At 49.5% G+C, this 19,883-nt stretch overlaps 1 protein-coding gene across 2 annotated transcripts in view; it reads right to left on the bottom strand.

The window, feature by feature from the left end:
• The window catches only part of RHBDF2 (rhomboid 5 homolog 2), a 60,773-nt gene that overhangs the window by 18,463 nt on the left and 22,427 nt on the right, over positions 1–19,883 (bottom strand). Inside the window, exons 2-4 of one of the 2 annotated variants that reach the window (XM_090060271.1) lie at positions 7,965–8,086; positions 875–1,030; positions 101–228 (exon numbers count right to left, since the gene is read on the bottom strand). In XM_090060271.1, the coding sequence (XP_089916397.1) occupies positions 101–228; positions 875–1,006 (260 nt within the window). In that variant the 5' untranslated portion in view covers positions 1,007–1,030; positions 7,965–8,086. The remainder of the gene's footprint in view (positions 1–100; positions 229–874; positions 1,031–7,964; positions 8,087–19,883) is intronic. The other variant, XM_090060270.1, reaches the window with a different exon arrangement.

Raw genomic sequence — 19,883 nt, 5'->3', positions numbered from 1 at the left:
AAGCAGAGGTCGTCTCATGAGAAGCAAGGAACTATTCCCCTCCTCTCAACCCAGCGCACCCAAGCGCTGGCTGATGTCCTCAGCACTGCACACCACTTACTTGCGAATGCTCTGGGACAGGGAGGTCTGTCTGCGGAAGCCAGGCTGCCTCTCTGAGGGACTGTCATCTCTCCTCCCTCTGGGTTCTTGCAGGCTCACGCTCTTCTGATACACTGGGACTTTGAGAGGCTGGAAAGCACAGTAAGCTGTTAGGTGAGCCGCGCAGGGGAGAACACATCTCTGGACAGCACAAGTCACTTGGCCTCATGCTGCTCAGCCAGCTGGGTAGTAGCTAAGCCTGATTATGGTCTTCACTGTAGCTGAAACATTATGGGGTGCCCAGAGGAGACCTGAAGTCTGAACTTGATTAGCTGCATAAAGCATGACTGCTGGTGTCCTCTCTGAATAGGAGCTGCACCTCCAAATGCAAAACTGAGCCCCTTCCACCTGCCTTTCAGCAGCACGGCACCCATGTAATATCCCATGGTGGTTTCTTGGGGAGAATGACTGCTCCCAGCCAAGGGCTGAAAAGATCAAGTGTGCTTGCTGTGGTCAGGAGGAAACCACTACTAACCATCTCATACTGGCTAGAAGCCCACCCCTGGGAGGCTGTAACTGCTGACACATACCACCCCGGCAAGCAGCTGGAGAGCAGCCTGGAGAATGCAACCATTCAGGGCTCACATGGGTGTCCTACCATTCCTTAGGGGAGACCCTATCCACCAAGATGACGACCACAGTAAAGAAAAATGCTTTCCCACCTCAAGGGTCGCTGATGCTTAGCAGGTTAATCAGCCAATCAGAGCCTGGATTTGATGCCCCTGTGCATGCTTACCACTTTCAGGCTGCTGTCGTCTTCTGCTGGCACTGGTGGAATCGTGATGGAGAGGTTGGGGGGCTTCTTGCTCTGCAGGCGGCTGCTGCTGCTGCTGGAGCGGCTGCCCCCGTTCTTATCGCTGGACGACATCTTGAGCGGGAGGAGCTAGGCAGGCTGAAGGAGGAAGGGCGGGGGGGAGGGGAGGGAAAAGAGAAGGGGAGAACATAAGTTAGTCCATAGATTTTTGGGCCAGCATTGCTGACTGCGCAGGGGTGGGTGTCAATCAGTCCCCTCTCCAGGGAGGAGGCCAGGTAATGGCTGCGATGCCCATTCCATGGATTTATCGCAGTCCTTCCCTCGCTGCCTGCTGCAGAGTAAGCAGATACACGCCAGAGCCCATCAGAGAAAGTATTAACCATTAATGGTTCTTAGTGCTGCAGAGATCCTGGCAATTCTTTAAGTGCTTCTCCTGCCACCACAAGATGAATGCGGACCAGTGGGGGCCTCCACTTTGCCCCCATCCTATGAGAGATCAGCATTGTACACCTTGAAGTCTTCCTTGTAGAGGGCCTACATACTACCCAAATATCACAACAGCTTTCATGAGCTCTAAACCAGCCTCATTTAACAAATGAAAGAAGCCAAATCATCTACCCAAGGCAGGAAGTCAATGGAATCAAAAATCCCCAGTTCCCAGGCCCTTCCTCCAAGACCTTCTGCAGCTTGACAGTGCTGTGGGTCTCAGGACACCTGCTACTCCCAGCGGCCCAAGTTGTGGTGCTGCCCAGAAAGGCTGGATGTTGCTCACTCCAGGCTTTGAAGATGCTTCCCTCCAGTCCAAGCCACTTGTCTGACTTTGTTGGCCATGCACAGCCCAGGAGCTGAAGGCCCAAGAGATTCTCTGATGCCATTTCACTGCCCAAGAACTGCACTTACTCAGCACAGGCCTCCCATTAAAAAAAACCCAAAAAACCAAAAATGGAGCCCCTGTTAGCCCAGAGCAATTGAAGCTGAACAAGAAAACTATTTGCAGACCATGACACCTGTTGGCCAAGGGGATGCTCTCCCAAGTGCTGCAGTGGAAGTGTGCAGTTGGCAAGATTTTGGAGAACAAAGTAGCTATGTTGAAAACAGCCCTACACTAGTGGGGAGAAGGACTAGATGATCAGAAAAGCTTCGCCATCCTTGGCTTCAAAAGGTATTCAAAACCCATGGGCCAACAAAGCAAGTCCAAAAGGGAGCATGTGAGTGGTTTTACCTGGAGCAACCTAGGAGAGAGAGAGAAAAAGAGAATGAATCGTCCCTTCTGCCCTGATCTCTCCAGAAAACAGAGGCCAACTTGGCCAAAAGGAAGTGGGTCTCAGTGCCAGACTGTCAGCAAACAGACCGGTCAAGGTCATCCCCCTCCTGTCTCACCGGGGGAGAGCAGGAGAGAAAGCTCTTTCATGCGGTGCATGTTCCAGCACAGTCGGCTTTAGCAAGCTCTTCAGCACTTAATCCTGTTAGTGGCACTACTAATCTTCCAGCCCCTTGCTAGTGAAATCAGACCCCCCAGCCCAAGAACAAAAGCAGCTATTACCCCTCCAGCCCAAGAACAAAAGCAGGAGGACAGGCAACGTGCAGGAACCAAAGTGGCACCCTGGCACAGCAGAGGGCAGAGGAATGGGCAGCCTGTTCCTGCCCGATGTGGACAAAGGAATTGCAAAAATCCCAGGGACCAGCCCCTGGAGGCGATATACAGAAAGCACTTGAATTTCTGGACTTCCTTTTCAAGTACAGGATTAGGGTAGGCAGACTGGGACAGCTAATAACAAACATCTCTGTTCTTTGCCCTCTGGCTATCCAGTGCAGTGCTGTGCTCATTAATATAAAACTGGAATTGCTTCTTTTATATCTTTTTTGGTAGGGCAAGCAGCAAGCCACAGCTCTCAACCCCATGCACCAGTCAACACTCCCGTGAAATGATGGCAGGAGCGTAGGCTTCAAAAGGCAGAGTAACCAAGCAAAGAGAGGGGGTCCAATACAGGGGTCCTTCAGCATTTGGATGAACTTCTTGAGCAGCTCTGTAGACTCACGCCACACAAATGTGGAAGGGAGATGGAGCCCAAGCAACTGACACACATGAAACAAGTTACCGGGAGCACGTGGAAAGCAGACACCGTGTGCAATCATTCTGGAGCAACCCAAAAGCATCAAGAGATCCATGTTGAACTCCCATTTTTGCCAACATCCTTTGCTACCCTGAGTAAAGTCACTGCCCTCTTTCTTCCCCCTCTGCTGCAAAGTTGCTTTAATGTTAGTACCTGCTTAACACTAGTACTAGGACACCAGAAACAGATTTCAGCAACAAGCAGGTTTCATGTGCTCCAACCCACCTGTCTTCTTCTCTGGCGGGTCTCTCTCCCTATACCCTGGTGTGGGATGGCAGCCTGTCAGGGAGTACAGGAAGCTGCAGCCTAGGAGCCCTGTTCTTCCTGCAGTACAGACCTGTGGAGCTGGACCCACTGAAGGGTGGCAGTGGTTTACTAGTAATGCAGAGAAAAAGCTTGGCTTTGGTGCACAGATTGGGCCAGGGTGTGAGGAAGCAGCTCCCAGAAACAGCAGCTTTGCCTCACTGCTTTCAGGAGTGCGGGGCTCCTCCACCAAGGCACTCCAGGATCCAGTCCTAAGTGTGCATGGTTTATGAACTACAAGCTTCTCTCTCTCAGCCCAGTCCCTAGGACCTGGACATCTCTCATCTCTCCTGCCACCAAGGGACTCGTCAGCCACTTCGCGCTCTGTGCAGTCCACACTGCCGTGGCGCTGGCCCAACAGCATGAAATGGTCTTTCTGCTGACAAGATGCAGCATATATTTTTTTTCTTAGTACAGCTCCATTTAGCAAAACCTTCCCCGTTACCTGAAGGGATGTCAATCTAAGACCAAGGATGAGCAGCCATATTCCAGCACAGAGGGAGCAACACACGATTCAAGCTTTGGAAGCTGGTTGGAAGTCCAAATTTTATAAAGAAATTTTTCCTGCATCCAATCATGGCCCCGTGCCAAGGGGAATGAAAATATCAGGAAAGAAAGCCTGTGTGTGGTATTTAATGCAAGCGCAAGTCACCCAGCGGTCCAAACATCTTGGGTCTGATTGTTCCCCACTGACACATCCCCACTGGCCTTTTAAATAGTCATAAGACGTGACAGATCTGGGGTCTGTTTCACCTTCTAGGTGTTGAGTCTTTAAGAGGGGGAGGGTCCAACCATTCACCGAAACCACAAGGACTAAGAGCTTCTTGTCTTAAATCTAAAGCAGAGATTCTCCCAGAACTGCACACCATCACGAGCTGGGGTTTTAAGCAAACCATCAACTCCCAAGAAAGCTGGCTGTGCTGCTCTTGCCCTTAATGCAGGACACGAATACAAAGATGGTATCCTCTAGAAGCTAGACTGGCTATGAGCTGGAAATGCTTTAAGAAAACAGCCCCTTTCAGAAGGCTGAATAAAAAGGAAGAGAAGAAACAGGTAAATGAACTAGCAAGGCCCAGGGGTTGTAGTTCAGATGTCAGGTCCAGGATCAACAGAAGAAAGAAAGTCTTTCCATGACGTGCAGCTCTGAGCTCGTGGTGATGGGTTTGACACTTCTCAGTAATAATTTATGGATACTCTTATGTTGAAGAGGGGGAAGGAGGGTTATGAGACCAAGTGGCATTAATGCAACAGGAGACTGCTGGAAATACCTGGGCAAGAAAGGGAAATGGCGCCTCAAGACAAGACACTTGTACAAGCACTGGAGAGTTGAGGGGCTATGCCAGGACAGCTGATTCTCGGGACTTTGTCTCCTCTCCAACTACCTGCCCAACCAGCCTGAACCAAGGCCTATAAACGCTTGGCTTGAAGGACCTCTGAGCAGGTAGAAAAGGAGCACGGCTGGATAGAAAACTGAGGAAGGTCAGCCTGCCTCCAGTACTGCCTGGGGAAGATAAACCTTTAGATAGGAGAACATTATACATGACTGCTTTACACCAGGCTTAAAATCCTTTATTTCCTTTGGTATGCACCACTTCGGTTTATGGTAGGCTGCCTCTCACTGGTCCCAAGCTCCTGACAAAGCTCAGCTGGGTGGACTGGGCAAGCAGAGCCAGAGCTTGGGGTCCAGTAAGAGTGGTGAAGAGGCCTTGTACAATTAGTTAAGAGCACAGATGAGTTACTGCAAGGCAGAAGCAAGCAGGGATTTAGCACACATCTGCTGCCCTGCGTTTGGGAACTCCCTTATGCTTGTTTCCTAGAAGAAAGTTTGCAGGTTATTTCGAGTCCCAGGGGGTTAGGGTTGCATCCACATAATGTGAGCTTGCCAGGTTCCTCCAGATCAATTCAGAGGTGCAAAGTCAGCCCAGTACAGCTATCCCTCTGAAACCAGGAGCCCTACCCATGAATAAGCCAGTTCCTGGCCATGCTATCCCAAGAGGGTTGATATCCCAAGAGGGATCTTTACGGCCTACAGAGCTTCCCCCTGCAAACCTTTCTAGGAGGAAGCAGAGAGGCAACTCAACAACAGGCTGGAACATCCCAGTCTGAGTGAAATGCAAAGCTAAATCAAAACGCAGGATCCGGTGACTATCTGTTATTTCCCCTTGAAAAGCAGCTGGTGAGGCAGAAATGAAAACAAGCAAGTTTCACTGCACCCTTGGGAACTGGACATTATCTTTAGATGTGGAAAGGAGGCCCAGAAGCCACGGTACGTCACGGCACTTCTATTCCCAAGTTTCCTCGCATCTTAATTCCAAGCCCCGCATTCGATGTAGAGGACAATCAGTCAGAGACCTCGACCTGCTCCAAAACCAAGCACAATTCCCAATTGTGCCACTATAACCAAGTTCCTATTAACCACCGCTCCACATCAAGGCTGCGTAGTGAAGAAAATAAGACTGACCAGCAAGGGGCAGCAGCATCCAGGTTCTTCTACTCACTGCATAAGACTGAGCTCTTACCAGATGCATTTGTTAATAGCTGGTCTCATTTCAGGGTGGACAAGAGCTTGTACACAAACAGCACTAAATCAAGCTGTCTAGAATCATTAATACAAATCAGACTCCGCTCTATTGCTGCAGGCCTCTAGGAACCTGTGGTTTTCAGCGGCAGGGAGGAGGGGGAATCCAAGCTGTGATGCTCAGTTGCATGGGAGAAAGCTTGAGGTGATCAGCTGAAGACGACAATAGAAGGGAGGACCAACGGGTAGGGCCCTGGCCTGGGAGACCTGGGTTCAAATCCCCACTGTGCCGTGGATTGCGTGTGAGCATGTTATATGGGTGCTGAACCTTAGCTCCATGTCCACAAAAAAGCAGCATTCTTCTAGCTCACAGCTAGGGAGAAAAAACAAGCAGGCTGGGCTGTGAAGTTACCTATGTTCAACCCTGTAAAGAGTGCAGAGGCTATAGAAATGGAGATCATATTTTGTACCATGTAGGTATGACAGGCCTCCACAGGTTGCAGCTGACAAACTTGCATGGGGGTGCCCTTCCAGGCTGCTGCTCTGAGACTTTAACTAGCAATTGCAATTCATTCATTATACAGCTATAAACGCTCCAAGGGATCAGAAACGAAAGGTGCCCTTCCAGGCTTGCCTCTGAGCTGGTTCTTTGCATCTCACTGCAGAGGGCCATAAGAAGGACATGGCTGGTCTACTTCTGCCCCAGATACTTGGAACAGGCCACCCATTATTGCAACACACCAGGCCAAAGCCATTACTGGGAACAATGGACGCTGCTGGAGGCTGAGCTTTGTTGAAATTTTAATCTGAAGAATATAGCAGCTCCTTTCTCAAGGCAGGAGGCCAGAGATGTCAAGGGAGGTCAGCTCCACCTCCAGCTTTAACAGACAAGCTCAAGAGCCCCACTGTCTAATTCATGAGAGCCCTTGTCTGAAAGTCTTTCCTTTCCCTCTCGGTGGCTTACCTCATCCATAGCACTTTGCACAGTCTCTGCTTGTCTATACTACAACGGGAAATGTTGAAATGACCGATTCAATCCAACCAGTGAATGTTAAATTGCCCCCTCCCCACCCCCGATGATGGATGGGCAAAGTTTCCAATCTAAAATTAAACCATCATTTCACCATCTGAAGTCTGATTGTGGCAGCTCTTGCAAAACAGTTAGCTGGGGATCAGGAAGCATGATGCATCCACAGACCTAAATGCAATTAGATCCATCTGAGATTTTGTTCAAGGCACCATCTGAATTTCAGCTAATCAGGTGAGCAGGGTGGATAAATAATACACTGAGTCAGAACTGTAAGCAAATGAAGCTCTTTGCAACTGGAAGAACCTGCTCCCTTTTTCTCTCTCCCAAAAAAGGGGTGAATGAACCTGACTCGGCAAAACCAGAAGGAAATCCCTGGATGTTTCCGCTTATTCATTCCAACATCCCCTTCAAGTCCCGGGGCAGGCTGAGGCCACTGCTTTTTGCTGGAGCGTGAGATCCAGCTGTCCAAGGCTCTGACTGGCAGTTAACATGCTGAGGGCTTTGAAGAGCACTGGAAGAAGTTTTCCATTGGTCATCAGTTCCCAGAGGCAGAGAGAGATCTGCTGGGGACATATAGCTATGTCCTCCAAGGGAATGCACCAAAGTGGGGGACAGGAAGGGAACCCTGGTCCTTTCCCCTGGGTGCTGCTGTAGGAGAGAGATGTTCTTGCCCCACAAGGGTGTGATTCTGCATGGTCTTGCAGAGGATAGTAGGAAGACACTGCTGCACACTCTCTCTCATGTGAGCACTTGGAAAGAGAGAACGTCTTCCCAAAAAAGCTTTAACAAGTTACTAGTCCTTTCCATGGGCTCCTTCTCAACAAGACTCCTGGCGCCACTGTTTGGAGACGGGGCAAGAACTACACCCACAGTCCTGGTGCCAGAGGAGTTTTGTCTGTTGGGATAAGCCACAACGGTGCTGTTCCCCTTTCAGTGGAGGCATTGTGGCTGCCCCTTTAGCGCTGCAATGAGAAGGGACCCCAGGAGAGCACAGAGCACTGGAGCATGGCACTTCTCACACGGGAGTTTCCATGATGTACCCAAACCAGCAGCTGCCCCTGCCCAGCCACACATGTTCAGTGCACATGCCCCTGCCCTATGGCTTGCCTCATAGAAAGAAAATGATCCTTCGTGGGGTGCCTTGACGTCAATACTTCTACTTTCTCCCGTCCTTCATCCAAGGGAGCTCTGCATTATGGCTTGACCTCCTCTTCTTCTCTCTGGGTGCACTGGGAAGAACGAAGCAAGCAGGTTAGAAGAAACAGACTTCGAATGGGAAGATAAACATTCATTTTAACTTCAGTGCCATTCCTGTAGCCAGACACGCTGCAGACAGCAAGTGCAACACAGCCAGCCCCCAAGATCATGGGTTCAAGAGCACCCCTCCGTGTTGGTGATAGATGAGAGACCTAGTAGCACTGCATGGGCCCAGCTGTAGTTCTTACAGGACTAGGGAGAAGGCAAGACATCTAGAAGACCTTGGGGAAGGAAATCCAGAGATGGGAGAGGAGATGGAGTATGCGAGGTTTTCAGACACTGGCCCAGGAATCGAGAGAACAGAGTTTCTTGCTCTGCCAAGTGCGGCGTTATCTTGGACTGGTCACAACCTCCAGTGACACAGGGTTGTACTCCCCACTCTGCAACACAGGGTTGTACTGCTCCCGTCTGTCCACCCTGTCTTCTCCAGCTTCTTTGAGGTAGAGCCCTTCCCTCACCAGACATCTACAGAGTCTAGCACAGAGCATCTGGTCTCTGTTGGGACCTCCAGGTACAAGGTAAAGTGGTGAGGGAGAGGGGTTCACACACTTGGAAGAGTGACTATCGGGGCTCCTGTCCAGTTGCACCTCATCTGCTTCCCTAGCACCGTGCAGGGCTCCCACCTCAACATTTCACAGGACCACGGACCTGTGGTAACACAAGGAGGGGAAGTGCCTTCATCATCCCCGCTGTTACCAGCCATCCCCTTTCCCAGGCCTCCGGGGTGCTCTGTACAGCCCCTATTGGAGCTGCCTCTGCCGTGTTTTTGGCGTCTGCTGGATTTGCACATCATGTTGACTCTGCGATGCGTTCTCATATCATCGCCATCCTGCAAGGCTGAGCACCTACGGTACATGCCAGTGAAAGTTACTGCCCCATCGCAGACTTCAGCCCTCTTCCAGCAGCTCTGGGGTTTAGTGGCAACAGCATCAAGGGCCTGGAGGATTGGGATTCCTATCTAGGAATTCACATGCAAGCCTTCCTCATGCCACATGCAGCCCTGCTGCAGCTGCATCTCACTGGGGAGCAATGGTGCTGTCTACCCAAGGGCTGAACACTACAATTAGTCTACTAAGCACCCACACACGGAGGATCGGGGCACTGCAAGACACAACTATGTTCTGTAGGAGAGAAGCAAAGACCAGAGCCAGCTCCTCTTGCTGCAATGCTGAAAAAAAGTGGGGCCACAGGAGCAGAGAAGATCTTTGATTAGCGACACAGTCCCTATGGCACATGTGAGCAGCTTTGATTTTATACAGCAAAGCAGGAAGAGGCATAGCTGCAACTCCCACACACTGTTTATTACCATATTTTCTAGATGCAATTTCTCCAGTCCCATCAACACCAAGTCAAGTCAGATTAGGGCAATCAGGACAGAACATGCAAATAATATTCCCCCTCCCACAGGTTGTGGCTTGAAACTTGCACACAGCATCCGTCACAGCACTTGAAAGACCAAGCTCCAGCCCTGTATCCCTCTGAGCACTGGTTCTTGCTTTACCTTCCTGCAAACCTTTGCTCCCTTCAGATTACTCATTCCTAAATGCTCCTGTTAACACAGTCAAGCTCAGCTGATCTTGCTTTGCCAGCGACAAACTCCTCACCAAGGGGCATTCACAGCAGGACCGTGTCAGTGCCAAGCGGCTGCGGAGCAGAGCAGGGAAAGCATGGCCAGGAACCAGCTTATTCATTTAATTACAACTTGCCCGGGAGGATTCCAGCACAGCACGGCAGAACTGAAGCCTGGGTGGAAAGTATCCTTCTGATAAGTTGGAGAGAGACTGCTTTCCCTAGCAGGGCAGACAGCAAACAAGTCAGAGATGCCAGCTGCAGCTGGTCCTCATCCCCAGCCTGGGAGCGAGTAAAGACAGTCACTCCAAGAGCAGCAAGCACAGGACTAGAACAATGCACAAGGCAGTGGAGGGTAGCAAAATCAGGAGCAACAGGAAAGTGAAATCATGCGGGTGAAGACCACACCTGTTAAAATCCCCCTCCTACAGACAGCTCTGCACATGAAAAGCACCTTCCCTCCGAGGAGCCAAGTGCTTTAGAAATGCTAAGGTATGGAAATGGGACCCTGATAAGTTTTCTTTCTACATCTCCAGATGCTAATGATAGGCATCCATCACCTGGCAGGAGCTCTCACAAAGGTACAAGCAAGAGAGCAGGTCCCGAGAGACTAGTTCAAAAGCAGCGCAGGAGATGGTGCTTTGTCAGCCTTGACATTAAGCCAAGTTTGCTCTGGCCTCATTTCATTCTGGGTAGCAAGAGAATGAAAGAAAAAACAAAACAAAAAACCCTTTCCACAGTCCCCCAGGATTAGACGGCTGGCAGTCAACCCATATTATCCTGCTTTTCCAGGTCATGCCGTGGCACCAGAAGTTAAGTCCCCGATTACTCAGTTTGGACCCCAGGTACCTGGTTCAGTGCTCGAAGATGCTTAGCTGCGAAGCTGCATTAGCAGAGCACATATCTAATCTCATTGTCAGACAGCTCCCGTCTACACCGAGAAGGAAGTGTGGAGGCTTTTGCTACTTGGGGCTTTTAGGCATCAGCTCCAGAAACAAGCAGAAAGAGCCACCCAATGCAGTCACAGGAAGCAGCTTGCTGGGAAAGGCTTGCAGAGCGCAGGAAGGGCAGGGCCCCCGTGGTACCATCGGCACCCGTCTACTCCCAGTGGAAAGAATTCCAGACTGTGCCAGGACTGAAGCCATAAGGGGCTCCTGCATTTCCCATCACACAGCATCATGGGCAAAGTATGTGCCAGGGGTTACAGAACTGCTCCAAGACGTTTGTTCCCATAGCTTATTTGGATCAATCTCAGCAGAAAGACAGAGATATTGCAAGGGGTAACCTTAGACACAGCGATGGGGTCTACACAGACACCATTAGTCACCGCACTGCTGAATGACATTTATTCACCAACTGCAGACACTGAGATTTCTCCTCTTTGCTGGCATGTAGGCAGAAGAAGACATAGCACATACTTGGCTTACAAAGTGTTGAGAACTTATTTTTAAGCCTCCGTGCCTTGCATGCTTATACCAAGTAGTTTAAATGCTTTGTGGTTTCTCCCCAACTGTGCCAGCCAGCACCCATGTCCATTGTGGTCAGGGTGCAAAAGGGTGGTTATATTTGTTTGTAGCCCGTTTCTATAGCACTGCACGCTTACTCTATCATTAATCCTCTAGCGTCTTTTAAAATACCGGTGCCCAACAGACTTTCCGCACTCCTGTCCCTTCTGCCATTTCCTACCCACCGGTGCAGTTATTCCTAAAAAAAAAAAAAAAAAGATGCAAATACTCAGGGCCCAAAAATGTCATTTGTCTCCACCTCTAAGGAAGTGGAAGGACCTCGTGATTTGGGCTGAGCTTTACAGTCTTCCACACAATACAATGCAAGCCATTTTGGACCAGCCAAGACTGGTCTGCACTGCCTAGTGCATACGGCTATTGCCGTGGTTCTCGGATAAGCTGTCCCCCAAAAAACTCTTTCCAGTCTTTCAAGTGCACTCTTTATGGTCACAACCCCCCATCTGCACTCCTTGGGAATCCCACTGCTCTTGCTGGGTCCCTGGGTTATGCCTACTTGGTTGTCAACTGTTACCTTCCAAACCCAACAGCCTCATCACCCATGAGCGTTTCCCTTCAGGAGCCTGCGAGCCATCGTGGGCTGCAGCCCCGAAGCAGCACCTCCCTCAGAACAAAGCAGGAGGAAGCAGCATCCAAATAAACCAACGGCAAAAGGCAGATCCGTGTGTATGCTCTGTCCTACCTAGGCTTGGCATCACTCTTCATCCCCAGGTAGGCACGACTCAGGCTTGGCTGCTCCCTTCCCCTTCTCCAACCATGGTCTCTTGGGCCCCACCTTGCTCTGGATGGCTCAGCCTCAGTTTGTACATTAGCCTGCAGCACCCAATGATCCTTTCTTCTCCTCTTTTCAGCAGGTTTAATGCCTTAGGATTTGGCATCTCCCTTTGGTCCCAAGGTTGGCCTCAGGAGAGGTGAACCATTGTAGCCTAGGTGAAGTCAGGTAGGGGCATCCCCCAATTAACAGCTTCTCTGTTGTTTCCTCAAGGATTCTTCCCCGTCTCATTTTTGTCTTTCCCTCTCAATCCCTCCGACAGCCCCTTTTGACCCTAAACAAGTAACTGGGACAGAGACAGATTAAGGCATCCACCAGCTGGTTCCCCATTTCTCCATACCCATGTTGCTTATTCTGGTTCAAGCAACGAGGGAGGATACAGGCAGCACCTTTTCACTGGTATAATCCAATCCACACTAGGGGCTGTCCCAGCAAAGCAGTCACTCACACCCCCTGGAAGGACAATAATGCCAGTAAAACTGAACTGCAGATAAGTGCTTCGATTGCCTTTCTCCTCATTCTCATGGGAGGCAGATTACCTGTTGGCCCAGAGGGAACATGGCGAGTGTGAATGCTGACCTATACCTCCAGCCCTGCAGGTTTCAGCCATGTCTGCACCCAGAATGGGGCGAGCTGTGCTTAGAGTCACTTGGAGACCAAATATAGCAGGGGGGTGCTTATAGCTGGATACTGAATCAGCAGCACCTCCTTCCACCAACACCGTGGTTTAGCTGATTATTTGGCACATAAGCAGGTATTATTTTCTCCCCTCCAAACACACATTTTTCTTAACCAAATTCAAGAACTCAGACAGTTGCTGCATCAGCTTCACACACCCAGCACCCAGAGAAAAACTTTGGGTGGGGGGGGGACTGGATAGCCTACAGCAGATGTGCCACAAGTGGCTTGAGCAGCCTCAGTGTGTGGCACAGGACGGGTCAGGGAGGGAACAGGCAGCACAGCAGCAGATCAGGCAGGAAGCAGAAAACAGAGCGGTGCCTGGCACACACATGGCCCTTGTACAGAGCAGCTCCTGGCACATTCAGGCAGGGAGCAGATGGGCAGGGGAAGGGGATCGGAGCAGCACTCGGGGAGGGTATGGGGCTTCATCCCTGGCATGCCTGCCAAAACGGTTGGCTGTAGTTGTGTTGGTCTAAGGACACAGGCAGACAAGCTTCTTTGGGTAAATGTGATCTCTTTTATTAGACCAACTAAATAGTTGGAAAAATTGTTCTTCGCAAGCTTTTGGGTACAAACGCCCTTCTGGAGAGGGTACCACCAGGAACTCCTCCATTCCTCTCCCTCTGCTTCCCCTTTGGGGCAGCTGCAGGGGCACCTGCACACATCCCCCCTCCACCCTTTTCAGCTGAAGGGTGTTTGTATCCAAAAGCTTGCAAAGAACAATTTTTCCAACTATCCAGTTGGTCTAATAAAAGTTATCACATTTACCCAAAGAACCTTATCTGCCTATGCCAAAAAGGTTGACTCCCACAGCTTTAAGGAGATCCGCGCTGATGAGAATGAGCTTTGTAGACTTGCTCAGAGATTAGCTACAGCAGTCAGCAGCCAAGATTCCTCCCTTGGGCCTCTGCTCCGACAGGGTTATCGCTGGGAGGTGGAAACAACAGCTCCGCTGCCAGGTCCGTTCAACTCTTTGGCAGCTTCTGCGGAGAGGCCAGTCACATTAGCACTTCAATGCCAGCGCCTGCCCATGAGGATCTGGCTTGAGCCCGGCCCAGTTCCTCTTAGCAACCCCAGGGCATGCGGGCATTTGTTCTTCTGGGCATGAGGGGCTGGTTTTGGACCAGCAACCTAGAGGCAAATGGTTCTTTTAAGGAAGTCTCCCTATTCCCTGATGCAGCTGGTCCAGGCCCAATCCCCAGCTTCCCTAGGTCTACACCCAGAGCAGACAACAAGCACAATCTTAGAGGCGTAAGGAAGAAGTCAAACTTGAGCGTGGGCTCAGGGGGCTTGAGAACAGGATGTACAGCATAGGTCCTGTATGTTCAGAGCCATACGGGACCGGAAGTGAGCTCAGCACAGCTGGAGAAATGCGAGGGGAACAGCATGTGCAAACCCGGGCATGGGAAGTGAATGTTTACTTATATTTCTCCTTCCTGGGAGGCCAGAGAAGCCCCACTACAAGGGGCTTCTGTTGGTGCAGCACCTGCCTGCGGGTTTAGCTCAGCCTGATGGACCAGAAGAGGGGGCGGTGAGAGAGCAAAGGAAAGTGCTGAGAACCTGCTCCGGGGGAAACCTCTCCGTTGTGCAACTGCTGCTTCCTTTTCGCTGCAGGCCCGAGTTCTGACCGAGCTCCCTTGCACGGAGCGAGTGACACACAGGAAACCTGCACCTTCAAAAATCCCTAGCGTGCATTGCACAAGCACCTGCTTCTAGCTGTAGGTGCCCTCTACTCATTTACAGTGCAGGTGAGAGATCTCCAGGGGAGGGGACAATGCCACTAAAATCAAGTATATGACCCCCATTAGGGAAGGAGGGATCATGTCAGCGAAGCTCAAAATACACCAGGAGGGAGAAGAGAGGTGGATCTACCATCCGCTTCTAGCAGCATGTTCCCCCGGTACATATCACAATACATGTACAACTGATACTCATTTCTCCTCTAATGTGATCCAAGTCAGACCATGCTGCTCCCCCACCAGCCAGCCATTTGGGTTCCAAACACCCCAGCAAGCTTGGGTTACTCCAGAAGTCCCGAAGGTGCACCATACACAAGTGGTAGCAAAAAGATTTAGCAGCACCTCCCAACACACCTGCTGAACCAAGGCCCAGCACAGAGCTCTTCAGAAGCTTATGGATCAGATGCAGGCTGGTGAAAGGGTACAGGAGAAGGACAGGGCTATTATAGTGCCATCTGGATCACTTTGTATACTGGGCCTATTAAACTCAACTAATTAAGTGTGGTTTAATACAAACAAAGCAAGTACAGGCAGTCTTCCGCTTACAACGTTTCGAGTTACAACGTTTATAAATTGACACCGTTTCAACTTTATGACGTCAGTTTTGACTTTACAACGCTTGATCTGATGCAACGCCACGCCAGCGAACAAGTCTGCTGTGCCCCCCATCTCCCTGGAGAACATCCGTCTAAACTTCCTTGGACACTTCTTTAAGAAAGCAGACACGACTCCAGAAAAACCTGCAGCCAGGACTCCTGAGAAGACTCCAGCCAAGAGCCCTTCGAACAGTCCAACCAAGAGCCTTTCAGAAAGTCCAAAGTCACCTCAAAGAAGTCTTTCCAAATCAATACGACTGTTATTTACAATATAAAATACATTAATGGAGCTATATTACTCATCTATAATTGATCGAGTGCAAACTTCTGGGGAATTTTTGGTGAAAATAGGATATTGGGCCCGGGTTCAGGAACCAATCCCCCATTTAGAACATTGTTTCTTATGAGAAAATTGGTTCCGAGTTACAACGTTTCGACTTAAGCTGTGGTGTTCCCGAACCAATTGTGTTACAAGTCCAAAGATGGCCTGTAATAAACATATGAATGAGGGCATAGAAGCAGCTTCTGAAAAGGATCTAGGAGTCAAGGGACAAGCAACTCAACATGAACTTCCAACATGATACTACAGCAACAAGACAATGCTTTCCGTGGAGCGGTGGGAGAACGAGTAGGGATAAGACTACCACTTTGGAGAGACTGACTGTACCCAATTCTGGTATCCACATTCTGAGAGCAATGGGAAAATTGGGGAGGTCAGAGGGAAAATATTTTAGGCCTAAAGAAAACATGTTATAGTGAAAGATGACAAGAACTGAATCTGTACAGCATACTAAAAAAAACTGGGAAGCAACTTGATACCCATGTCCTTTATGGGGAGATAATGCCAGGCACCGAGGGGGTCTTCAAAAATCAGCAAAGCGATGCAACAGGAACCCGTGGCTGGAAGTTAGCTGGACATATTCCAGTTGGGAGTCAGCTACAGGTCATTAAGCAGTAAGGGCTCTGACTAGTCGAACATACCACGGGCAATGAGGAGTTCTGATTTTAAGGCTCCAAAAGACAGAGGACTAGGCTGTCCCTTGGAGATGGGTCCTGCCCACCAACATATCGTTTGCCACACGGGGGTAACTGTAAAATTCTCTAGCCAGAGACACAAAGGCGTTCAGACTAGATGATGTCATGGTCCCTTCTGACCTACTGGCTATGAATCAAGATGAGATCACGTTACATGCCAGCCACCGGCATTGCTTCTAAGAGAGGAGCACTAAACAGGCTGGATGTCACCCATCCCTTGAGCAATGACACCGTGCGAAATGGAGTGCACCAACAGTCGAAACACAAGGGCCGAACAGAGCCGTGCTGCTGACATAGATGGGATCAAACGGCTTCCAGCCCGTAAGGGAGGAGGCCAGAGCTGGCAAGCCATATCTACATTAAGAAAAACAATCCTTGGAGCTGTCAGCTAGGGTGGACTATTATTATGATTAACAGCCAACAAAGCTACTGAAGAGGATGGTTAGACTCCTCCCCAGGCTGAGCTCCAAGAATGAAAGTTTACTAGCAGAGGCAGAAATTGCAGGCGTGATTTTTAATGAAAGGGAGCTGTCACCTTTAAATAGGATGGTGGGTTTCCAACAGCTTAAAATCTCTATAGGAACTGTGTGTTTAAAAACAGTGAGGGCCAACCTTTTTTGGCAGGTGTGCCCCAAATTAGCTCCACACCCCCTTGGAGTGCCAATCCCATCCCCTTCCCTGTCTGATCCGCTGCTTTTTTTTCTACTTTCTGCCCTGCCTGCCGCTGTGCTGCCTGTCCACTCTCTCAGCAGCCACGTGCCCCACACAGGCTGCCCATGACACTCGTGGCATGCATACTGCAAGTTGGCTAATTAAACCAATCAGTCTGCTTCCCAAAGCAGGTGATATCCTTTAACTGGAAGCAGGACAAAGTCAACACAAGGTTAATTTAATGGGCAACAGAAGAACCTTCCCAAGTCAGGGAAAGCAAAAGCAGCCAGCACCTGTCCCTTCTTCTCTGCAAGCCTGCAAAAGGCACAAAAGTACGTAGCCCTTTCTACTTCACTGCCTGGTACATCGCATGATCTCAAACGGGACAACTGCAAATCACACTGGAAAGTGAGAACTGCCCTGGAGTTACAGAGCACCACACACAAAGAGCAGTCAATGCCTTTCGTTTGGAAGAGTCGTTACTCATCCTTCGTATGCAGCCAACGGCACATTCACAAAGGCTTTATAAATTATTAACAGGCATTGCCAGCGCATTACAATTGCGTGCGCGGCATGGTTTGGACTACTCCAAGCATAAATAGTTTATTCCAATACATTATTGGAGGCCCTGCTTAAAAACCTAACTACTGACCTGTGGGGCTCTAGCCGCTGATTTATCAAATTACTGTATGCTTGTAAAGCAACGATTGTCAAATCAAGGTGCCACAGCACTGCACTTGGGTATGCAAACATCTACACGTTATTGGCAAAACAAGCCCAGGGATTTCGAATAGGAATCCACGGTATCAAAAACATCCCGGTTTGCTGTGGTCCGAGTTCTTGGCAACCGAAGAATTGTTCTCTCACATACAACACGCACCTGAATATAGTAGGCACCTGGTTTTTGAAAGGCAGAATGAAGGAACGGGAGATCTTCCCAGAGTTACAGCTTCACAGAGCAGGAACAGAGACTAATCTTCAGCAGGCTTGCTCTCTTTTTCTTGCTTAACTAATGCTGAAACCATGGCAGTAGCTGAAGGCTGGTCTCCATTAGTGGATCTATAATTCTGAAAATAGCTAGAGTCTCCAAGGCTATGAAACAGGCAGAGAGAAACCAAAAGCAGCTCTCAGACAACACAACTGCCCTAAGAAATGTTAGCTTGAATAGTGGAACAGTAAGAGTGTTAGAGAGAGAAATGATCACCAACACCTCTGGAGTAAAAGCAAGGAGCCATTAAAGTCAACTGATTCTCTCCACTGCCTGAATAGTAATGCAATAGTTCCTGCACCAAGGGGAAGGAATCGCAGCAAGGTGCTTCTATCCCAGTCAAAAAAAAAAAAAAAAAAAAAAAAAATCAGCTTCCCCACTTAATATATACAGCCCCCTACATTTGGGGTGATGGGGAGGGGACAGGGAATGCATGTTGTATGCTAGAAAATACAGTGTTTTCTGTAGTCAAAAAATGAGCAAAAAAGCCAAGAGCTGGCATCTTCTGAGGGGTGCCTTGAGTCTAACAAGTCTAACACTGCCTCAAATAGTGGCTAAAAGTACCTCTGTAAAAATGGCACTGCCTCTTAAAATCTAGACGGCAGCTCCTCCAATCTGTACTAGACTCAAATCGCAAAACCCATAGGCGTGCTCAGGCCTGCAGAAGGCACAAAGGTCTGGACCATGCAGTAAGAGCATGGGAAATATACAGCCTCCAGGACTTTACCCCTCCAGAAAAGGCAGCCAATAAGAGGCCCAAAGCTTGTTCCTGTAGCAAATCCCCTTGACGAGAAAAACTAGAAAGACAAAACAATGCTACAATTTGAACAAGAAAAGGAAAGAAGTGGATGGACATGGCTTACAGAGAGCAGCCTGCAGAATTGCTCATTTAGGTCTGTGGTTTGTTTCGTGGTTCAAGAGTTTTTGCTCAGCTTTTTGGAGCAAATACACACCTGTTTGGATTTTTTATGGCAATGCTCCAGAACTGGGCTTTTAATAGCAATGAGAGCCTCCATCCCATCTGTTGCAGAACTAAGCTTTGCCTACAGGTTAAGTAACATACAGGTCCAAGACGCAGTTAAATGCATTTTAAGTATTATGACCACTCCTGGCCAGAGACCTTGGGATAGAGGAAGCAGAAAAACCAAGTCACGCAAGGGCATTAGATCTATAAAACAGCGTTATATAGGGGCAGCTGTGGTTATGGAAACCAATAGACTAAATACCACTTCCAAGAACCACACTTGATTCTCTCCATCCAGTCCCCAGCCCAAAGGGGTCACATCACACCCGAGACACCAGTGGGAGCTGGGATGGGCCCAGTGTCCCATCAGGAACACTCACGTCCCCCTCCCTCAGCTCTGCTAATCCACCTCAGCCTCAAGCCGCAGCTCTCAACGCCTCCTGAAGCAGTCACGTGAATGTACCGACACACACCGCTGCAGCAAGAGAGATTAAAGCCACAGCTAGGAATCAGCCTGATGGCTTTAACCGCATTTCACTTCTGCTCCTAAACCCATGATTCCCCAGAGGTGAAGAGCCGTGTGTGCAAACCCTGCCACCAGTAACAACAAGCACTAGAGAGACCACAGAAAACAAGGGGTCCCCGTGTGCTAACAGACAGAGCTGAACGTTAGGGACAGAGACCAACAGATTTGTTTCTACAACCCCAGCACAGCAGGCTCGGATGGGATGCGACTCTGAGCACAAGTGGGATGTTACTGCAACCAGCACCATCCCCGGCACCACAAAATACTGCGCCAGCTGATGATAATGGGGAGAACGTTCAACACCCAAGAGACTTAGGCTCCCATAGGACTTTCCAAAAGGACACTTAGGTGTCTGCATCTCCCTAAAGATCATTAGGATTTAAAACTTCCAACACACTTGGGCACACTGGAAAAAGTTGAGCTCAGTTACACAACATGGCAGTGGAAATGGCCGAAATACCGAGCAGACAGTGCTTTGATCTTACTGCAGTCCTGTTAGTTATAGTTTGGAGAGAACGACCAGGTCCCGTCTCCCACTGAACTCCAGTGATGCACATACTGGAAAGCTGTTGGAATAAACCTAAGCCAGCATCCACATTCTCTGCATGTTGCTGTTTGCTGGGGTCAAGTGCCACAAGTTGTCACCACTTTATGGAAAGCCATTTTTACCATGTTTCCCTAGCACTAGCTTTGCTCACTTGAGTTTGAACAGCAAGTGAACTGCA

This window comes from Crocodylus siamensis, chromosome 8 (genome assembly GCF_052110815.1).
Source record: "Crocodylus siamensis isolate JL-2025a chromosome 8, ASM5211081v1, whole genome shotgun sequence".
NCBI classification, from domain to species: Eukaryota; Metazoa; Chordata; order Crocodylia; family Crocodylidae; genus Crocodylus; species Crocodylus siamensis.
Note: the sequence above shows the minus strand (reverse complement) of the source record. Positions and strands in the feature narration are given on the sequence as shown.